Source organism: Neoarius graeffei, chromosome 14 (assembly GCF_027579695.1).
Source record: "Neoarius graeffei isolate fNeoGra1 chromosome 14, fNeoGra1.pri, whole genome shotgun sequence".
NCBI lineage: Eukaryota > Metazoa > Chordata > Actinopteri > Siluriformes > Ariidae > Neoarius > Neoarius graeffei.
In genome coordinates, this window is record NC_083582.1 from 14,268,378 (window position 1) to 14,277,496 (window position 9,119).

Sequence of the window (9,119 nt, forward strand, 5' to 3'; positions counted from 1 at the left end):
ACTCTCGCGTGCATCATTCGTAACAGAAATTGTTTACACATTAACCTGACTGATTCTGCCAGACAGACAATTTACACCTGCTTTGATGAACAGAAAGTACAGCCTTCCACACAAAGCAACAGTTACCTGACTATAATGGAGGCAGAGGGGAAAAGGGTCAGAAGACCCTTCAACAGACTGTTTTGTATGAACCACTGCATTGCATTCACTTTTGTATACAGCTTTTCTTTTAAATAAAACAAGTAACTGAACCATTTCTTGAATTTCTTTTTTTTATTGGATAAGACTGCTTTTCAAAATGTTCACACACATTGGCGCTTACATTTCCAAAACGAACTGAAAGAGGCCAGCGCCTCGTTCCCATAACTACCTGCGCTCTTAAAGGGCCAGCGCAGAATTTCCCCACCACTACACACAATGGCAAGTGAAAAAAAATAAACCCGTTACATGCGCATGCGTCCTACTTCTTCTATTGTTCTGGTATCTCCGATGGGACCGTCTTACAGCGCACGTAGTGGTGTGGCATGTGTATTGCATCGTTTTCAGCAAGCGTTGTGTTGCCATATGGACCTGATATTTTACTGATCCGTTGCCCATGTGGACGCGATATTTAAAAAAAAAAAAAAATCTCGTTGCCGTTGTCGTGTGGATGTAGCCTCAGTCTTCAGTGTTATAACTGACAGAAGTTCTCTCAGTGTTTGTAATGTAAAGACCTTTAGTATGTTGGTGACGGTCGGCTCAGCGCGCAGTATGAGGCCTGGGTTCGGCTGGATGTTGGCATTCTCTGCTGTTTTCAGCTTCGGGGCATATTCCCTGTCTTCAGCCCTAAAGAAAAAATTAAATTAGACATTGAATTTAGGTGTGAATACTAGGCGTTTTTTAAAAAAATAATAAATAAAAAATTTTAAAAAAGTACCGTTTAGCCGTGAGGGCGGCCATGTTAGATTCAGACAGCAAGCCAAGTTTATGGCACTCTTGGAGCAGCAGACTCAGGCAGTCACAGCTACACACACACACACACAATCCAGTGAGACAATATATCATGCAACACTACAATAATTATTATTACACATACTTCAAAACATCAAACTTATTCTGAGGTCATGTGATATTTGTTTCATATGTTAATTTTCTAAATTTGTGCGTTTTTACTGAATCATTATGATATGGATGTCATTCAGAGTGGTATTATAAAATCAACATGAATCATGATACAGTTTTTCACAACGTAAATTTTCTCATACTTGCATCGCTGGTCAGCTTTGTCCAGCAGTGGTGTGAGCTTCAACAGATACTCAAACGCCACGTTCACTTCCTCCGTAAAGTCCTGAAATATAACACAAACACAGTGTCGTGTGCGTTTCTGCATAGCAGTTTATGAAATAAAATAAAACTTTACCATGATCATCACAACATCTTTTACACCCCACGGAGGTTAAACATTTCCGCACATCAAACTCTAATCTCGTTTCGATAGTAACGACTCATTCCCAGCTCTGCCCTAGTGACTCACAGTCAGAACATTTTTTAATGGAAAGTAAAAAGGTTTCTGGTCTGACGGCCCATAAATGAGTGGCGTTACTCGTACCTTCTCCCCCTGAGGGTATTTCTTGAACCTCAGAAGAACCTGAGGAATCTGTGAACAAACAGCAATCATAAGATCAGAAGCATAACTAGGTATGTTTGTTTAATACGTTTAAAATATATCTATAAAAAGCAGACTTTAAGGAACGTGAACGCAGTCCATTTGAGCTCCTCGGTGCCTTCTGGAGACTCGATGAGCCCAGTGAAGCAAGCTTTCCAGATCTCAAGGACAAACAGTGGCGCTGGAATGCGCTGGAACAGAAAACCCAGGCACAGATGAACGTACGAGGTCTGCAACAGAGACGAGAACAGAGAAAGCTCAGGTCTGGTCCTACCTGTATCCACTTGATCATTCGGAGCTGCTCGGCCAACTGCTGCATTTCCCCTGTGAGGTTCATGGTCCCCTCCAGCATGATGAAGGCGTGGACCGACGGGAAGGATGTCTGGACGGGCGGCTCACACTGGACGCTCAGCATCTGTGGGACACTGAACCGAATGAAGACGTTTCACTATGGGGTTCGGTTTAGTTGCAACACATGAGGCTTGAGCTCTCACCTCTTCACCAGTATCACACACTCGTCCAGCTTGCTCTTCAGTGTCTGATTGGTCATGCTGCCCAGATTCTCGCTGAGTTTTATTAACGCTTGCTCCATGTTGCTCCAGGAAGCTGATTGAATAGAAAAATGAACATCACAGTAGCACCCTTACTAGCGCCGCTTTTTTGTTTGTGAGGCTAGCAAACAAAAATCTAAAAATAACTGTGTATTAATACTAATGCTTATGTTCATTTCTGATGCAAAATTTCACCAAGTTAAGGTAAACACGCACGCACCCTGTTCCTCCAATCGGGCGATGTGCATCAGGGCTCGATTCTTGGCCCGTTGAAGAAGGTTCTCCAGGCGCTCCTGGCAAGCTCGAAGGCTGGTATCGCCCCCTGGTGCGGCACTAGGCTCTTTAAGCTTCTCACAGTACCAGGCACAGCCCTGAAGGAGCCAGACGACTGCCCCTAGCAGCGCCCGGCACAGCGCAATACACTCCTCTGCTTTACCATGGCAGCTACCGGTGGAAAAAATGCAAAGGATGATTCGTTTATCAAGGATTTAACTGCACTATTGGTATGTGTTTATTTCACCATGTTTTATAAGCATAATTTTAACTTTGGTGTAAAAAAATAAAATCAAATACAAAAACACACATTTTACAACGTCAAATACCACGCTAGCATGAATTCTCATTTCTGACTGGTTAGAAAGTCTCTCCGTTTCTACAGTAACTCGAAATGGATGAGTTTATATAATCTTGATGCATGGTTTCCGAAAACAAAAAAGGAGGTGATGCGTGATGTTCCGCTTGACGTACCTGAGACGGTTGGAAAACATGCCCATGATCTCCAAGAGCGACTTGACGCAGAGTTCTCGCGAGAAATCGTCGAACTGGGGATGAAACACACACACTCAGCCAAACAAGCACAACCAAAGAAATTGTTTTAAATTGTGAGCTTTCTGATCACTTCCACCTCGAAGGTTCCAGGTACACTGTCTGGGATGCTGTTGATACTTTACGCGAATAACATTTCTCCAAACTATTGCAAAATAAATTTTTTTTTTTTACTTAAAAATGATTAACACACACGGAGGTGTAGAATGAACACTGACCTTGCTGATAGCAGTGAGTACGCTGGAGTAGGACACCATCTACAGGACAAAAGGGGTTTCAAACAAAATGCTTACATGCCTGCTGTTTCAGGGACAAAAGCTAAGACATATAATGTTGAAGTTTTTGGACAGAATATTCACTTTGGAAAAATATGCCATTCAGTTAAAGTTTTATGACTTTTTTTTTGCGTGGCCCACTCCATGATATTTTCTAGTGATCTCAGTTTTTTCTACTTCCGAATTAATTATAAGCAAATTAGTCACTTAAACATGGAGCAGGCTTTTCTTTCATGGTTACATGAAAGATTTAAAATAACAATAATTAAAGCCGTGTTCACATATATACCGGTACGATAGTGGTATAACTGTATCGATACAAAGTATACCGGTACAGTTTAGTGCATCTGTCCACACTAGCGAGAAATGTTTGCGGTTTTCTTTCACGGTAGTTGAAATGCGCGTGTGCGAAATTTTTCCATGGTTACCGAGTAACTTCCTTCCGAGAATATGGCGGATGAAACAACGTGTGTGTGCTTTTTGTTGTCAATGTACAGTCTGTATTTCTGGTGGTCATTTATTCAGTCGAATCGTATAAAACACGCGAGGCAGTTGAGAAAGAAACAAAGAAAACGAATCTCCTGTTCCAGCTGTTCCTGGCACCGCTCGTCTCCCCAAAGCGCCAACAAACACATAACTTCGTCTTTGCTCCATGTAGCTCCACGGTCGTTTTATTTACAGCTGGAAAGCACGTGCGTATTGTATGAATAACCCGGAAGACGTAGGAATGGTTCACTGCGCTTGCGCATTATATTTGTATCGATACAGAACCGCTTCATCTGTCCACACTACAGCGAAGCGCTACAGTACCGATACTGTACCGGTACGAAATCCATACATTTGTGGGTTTTGTACTGATACAGTTATATCGCTACAGTACCGGTATAGTTGCTAGTGTGGACAGGTGTTGCGGTACGAAAGAAGTATCATATATCGGTACAAAATCCCTAGTGTGGACAGGGTAAATGATTTTACCAGTTTTAGCAAAGTAGCATTTGAAAACACTGTAGGAAAAAACACTGCAAAAATCACATACAAGTGAATAAAAACCAGTTCCGAAAAAAATATATATATGATAATGACCGCCACCTGGTGGTTTTAAAAGAATTTGAAAGGTTTATCAGCAGGTATTGTTTCTCTGGAAAACAGTACATTTTGGTAGATTTCTAAAAGCACATGGTACGCAAGCATAGTTAAATTGCTGAATTATGGATGTGAAATCTCATCTCATCTCATTATCTCTAGCCGCTTTATCCTTCTACAGGGTCGCAGGCAAGCTGGAGCCTATCCCAGCTGACTACGGGCGAAAGGCGGGGTACACCCTGGACAAGTCGCCAGGTCATCACAGGGCTGACACATAGACACAGACAACCATTCACACTCACATTCACACCTACGGTCAATTTAGAGTCACCAGTTAACCTAACCTGCATGTCTTTGGACTGTGGGGGAAACCAGAGCACCCGGAGGAAACCCACGCGGACACGGGGAGAACATGCAAACTGCGCACAGAAAGGCCCTCGCCGGCTGCGGGGCTCGAACCCGGACCTTCTTGCTGTGAGGCGACAGCGCTAACCACTACACCACCGTGCCGCCCGGATGTGAAATGTTAAAAAAAAATAAAAATGCTAAAATGTATACAGCCCTTTTTTTTAAATGGTGTATGTGATGTAAAAACTGTCAAATTGCTGTTTGTTATGCTATAATAAAAGTAAAACGCAACTGTGTTGTGGCAAAATCTGACCCTTTTCGTGTTCCACAACACTGACGACCCACTCATACCCACATTTTAAAAAAAAAAACTTTATTTTTTTTATTTTTTGTTTGCTTCTCCCTGATCCCCATCCCAGTACACACCTCTACCTTGACCCGCTCCACTTTTTTTAACCACATTTTTAACAATCGCAGTCATCGACCAACCTGGGAACTGATAGCGTACTTCAAATAAGAGAGAATCAGGGGGTTTGGAGATGGTCCGATCATCGCCTGCTCCAACAAAGCTTCTAGATTGGTGAAAGAAATAAACACCAATCAGGACAAAAAACATCTTTAATCATAAGGTAAGATCGTGCTGCATGCTACAGTTCTAAGCACTTGTGAAATTTTAGCAGTTTAACAGGGCAAAAAAATGTGTTCCATCAAAGCGGACAGAAAGCCATGTGAGAATCACACCACAAGCTCCAGCTCAGTTGCGAATCCATATCCAGGACTATCTGTACCACATAACAATGGGAGTGCTTATTTATATACACTCACCGGCCACTTTATTAGGAACACCCACATGCCTGCTGTTTTCTGCAGTTCTCTAATCAGCCAATTCCTTGACAGCAGCACAATCCATAAAATCGTGCAGATACAAATCAAGAGCTTCAGTTAATGTTCACTTCACACATCAGAATGGGAAAAACTGATCTCAAAGTGGAACTTTCACTGTGGCATGGGTGTTGGTTTGAGCCAGATGGACTGGTTTGAGTATTTCAAAAACTGCTGATCTCCTGGGGGTTTCACACACACACACACACACCAGTCTCTAGTGTTTACACAGAATGGTGCAAAAAACACTGAGTGAGTGGGTGACAGTTCTGTGGGTGGAAATACCTTGTTGAGGAAAATGGCCAGATTGGTTTGAGCTGCCAGGAAGGATATAGTAACTCTCAATCACTCTTTACACCCGTGGTGAGCAGAAAAGCATCTCACCATGCAGCAGCAGAAAGAAGACCACACTGGGTTCCACTGCTGCAGCCAAGAACAGGAATCTTAGACTCAAGAACAAGTTACTATTAAAGTGGCCAGTGAGTGTAGATTATATTACGGGCTAAGATTTCTCACAGGGTGCGTGACTGATCACAAAGCCTTGGGTGCCAATACTTTACTTTTTGGAAAGACTTAACGTTACATATGACAATAGAGAAATTCGAGACGTTTCTTTCCTGTGGCTATGATCTATTGAGCACATCGTGCACTATGCTGGTCTACAACCCTTACGTTACACCCTATATAGCGAGTGCATGTAAAGTATAAGAAACAGCTGGCATGGGAAAAAAAATGCGGCATATAAATTTGAGTGTGCAAAAGGAAAAAAAAAAATCACAATTGGTAAATACGTTGATGCAAATTAGCAAGAACTGACCAGTAGGTTCATATGTGCAACACATGCTTGGACCCCGCAGATCACTGCTTGTGGCTAGATTTAGGGGTCCAAGCAGAAGGTGCAGTAACCCGATTCAGATTTTTATTACTGCTTAACACTTTGAAACATTTCACTGCTGTTTAAAACTTATGTTTCCACTTCAAGAACACTAGTGGTGCTCTGCGTTCTTTTTTTTTTAAGCTCCACCCACACGTTCTGGCTTGTCTCCCGTGGTACATGGTGCAAGAAAGGGAACTCAATTCAGTATGGGGACTTAGGAACACCATGTCTCAGTCATGGTGATGGAAAAAGTAATGAAATACTGAATCATGAGTAAATTTTCTGAACCGAGGTACATCGTGTTTCCCCTCAGAGACCTGCAAGATTGGGATAATCCCACGTGGCTCCCTTGGGGCAGTTCTTCTTGATGTTGACAGCCCATTGATAGTCGCTCCAGCGCTCCTTCCACGCCTGCAGGATGGCTTGCTTCAGGTTCACCATCTTCAATTTGCGCATAAAGAAAACCTGAAAGGAAAACAGAACGTAAATGATCTCTGACTTATTCTCCCAGAATCAAAGTCTCAGAAAATCAACTCTGCTCGTTAGCGATCTACGAGATGGTGATGGAGCTGACGGTAGTCAGGCTTTGGAAGGTGATCTGTTTGAGCAGAGTGGACAGACTAAAGGATTAAAGCACCGCTGCATCACGCTCTCTAGCCAGAGACAAATGCCGCTTTTCCACTACAAACGCGGCTGAGCCGTGCCGTGCTGAGTCGAGCTGAGCGGGGCTATTGAAGTTGCATTTCGACTACAACCGCGCTGAACCGTGCTGGCTGGAAGTGGGTGGACACATTGGGTGGAGTTAGCGAAAGTGGGTGGACGTCACGTGATGTCTTTAAGCGGCACAAACAGTGACATCAGTGAGCTTTTAAGCGGTAGTCTCACAACCCGGAGAGTAAACAATAAACATGGAGGACATGGAGTCATTAGTGTTGCTGGTCTTGGTGCTGTGGCTTGTTGTCGCCGACAACGCCAACAGATACTGGCAAGAGCGTATAGATGAGGCGAGGCACATAAGGCTTCATAATTCTCGTAATTCTCCTTCTTCCGGGTTTACGGTGTTTACAGATCCCAGCGCGCTCGCGGGGCGTGTGTGGGCATGTGAGGACACTCCTCCTCACCAATCAGTGCACAGGGGAGTGTCTCCTCACGCCCCCAGTCTCACTCAGCTCGGTTTGGCTCGCTTCAGCCCCACTCCAAAACCGTGCGAGTTTTGGGTGCTAAGCAGGGCTGAAGCGAGCTGAGTCGTACTGTTCTGAGGTAGTCGAAACGCGAGCCGTGTCGGGCTGAAGTGAGCTGAAGCGAGCTGAAAAAGGGTAGTGGAAAAGGGCCAAAAGTGAGGGTCAAATCCCACTCACCATAATGTAGTCGAACAGCATTGTGGGTAATGTAGTAAACCGTTCCCCAAAGTGAAAACAGGGCAACAAAATGGCAGTGAAATTAACTTAATAAACTTATGCTATGCTGATAACTGGGACACTTTTTTTTTTTTTTAAATAAATAAATAAATAAATAAATATCTATAAAGTGATATTACTATCAAAACACACCTCACGTTTTAAAATTACAAGTGATAAAATGTTTACTGATTAAGTGGTTTTCTTTATAATAGTCTGAAATGTAAACAGTTGTTGTTTGTTTGTTTGTTTGTTTGTAGTGTGTAATGGTTAACTAAATGGTAGCAGCATGATGCTAATTGGTGGCCACAGTGTAGCATTTGTTTGTTATTTAGGCATAACTGCATCCATGCTTTATTAACATTGATTTTAGTTTTTAGGTTTAAACTCATCTAGTTAGCTGGATGTATTAAACCCGATCAAACCTCATCAACTTTAAACCTTATTGTTCCCTTAGCATTAGCCGGCTAACGTGATAAAAGGAATACATTTCAGAATCAACACAATATAATTATACTTTTTATTTATAGTAGGCTTGTATTATGTAGAATATACTTACCTACTCGTATTTCTATTCCTAAATAGTAATAATAATGCGCTTGATGGCAAGCTTTTTACTTCCTTCAGACAAACATTATAGTCATAGTTTTCCTCACCCGTATTCGGACAAAGCCCGCCTTCTTTAATATGATTGGTTGTCACTTTGATAAGGTTCTGCAATTATCCAATGATATTGTAGTACTCAGTCGTATTAGCCCATCCTGGAGTGGAAGGCGGGATTTCTCAGAATATGGGTAGGAATAAGAACTCGCACTAACTATTTTCAACAGTCGCCATTTTGAAAGTAATACCATGCGAGTTGATTGGTCAGGAGTTGTACAGCTGAGGAATCAGTATTCGTAAATGCTATTGGCCAGCTCAAACTGCGCCTCGCCTGATTGGTTACTGTTCATTCAATACTGTTGTTTGTGAGATTTCAGTGTGTCTGTGTGTGTACAGTTTAACCAAGTTAGGTGGGTTTTTTTCATATTGTGTCCACCATATTAGAAACACATTTGTTTGTCTGATTTATTTACAGTTGAGTCCAAATGTTTGCATCCCCATTGGCTTTTGAATATAAAAAGTAAAACTTCTTTTGTTTTTTTTTTAATATCAATTTTTGCGCAATCCAAAATTGCTGTTATAATATAAGTGATAACAGGAACTAACTCGACATCAAACAACACTAAATGTAGC

At 42.2% G+C, this 9,119-nt stretch overlaps 1 protein-coding gene across 1 annotated transcript in view; it reads right to left on the bottom strand.

The window, feature by feature from the left end:
* med24 (mediator complex subunit 24) overlaps positions 1-8,544 on the bottom strand; it is a 42,725-nt gene extending 34,181 nt beyond the window's left edge. Inside the window, exons 1-13 of the mRNA XM_060939328.1 lie at positions 8,443-8,544; positions 6,804-6,951; positions 5,217-5,299; positions 3,240-3,278; positions 2,944-3,017; positions 2,417-2,640; positions 2,140-2,251; positions 1,920-2,070; positions 1,723-1,836; positions 1,589-1,636; positions 1,245-1,327; positions 917-1,003; positions 714-825 (exon numbers count right to left, since the gene is read on the bottom strand). Coding sequence (XP_060795311.1) covers positions 714-825; positions 917-1,003; positions 1,245-1,327; positions 1,589-1,636; positions 1,723-1,836; positions 1,920-2,070; positions 2,140-2,251; positions 2,417-2,640; positions 2,944-3,017; positions 3,240-3,278; positions 5,217-5,299; positions 6,804-6,942 — 1,266 coding nt within the window. The 5' untranslated portion in view covers positions 6,943-6,951; positions 8,443-8,544. The remainder of the gene's footprint in view (positions 1-713; positions 826-916; positions 1,004-1,244; positions 1,328-1,588; positions 1,637-1,722; positions 1,837-1,919; positions 2,071-2,139; positions 2,252-2,416; positions 2,641-2,943; positions 3,018-3,239; positions 3,279-5,216; positions 5,300-6,803; positions 6,952-8,442) is intronic.
* Positions 8,545-9,119: the final 575 nt, after the last annotated feature.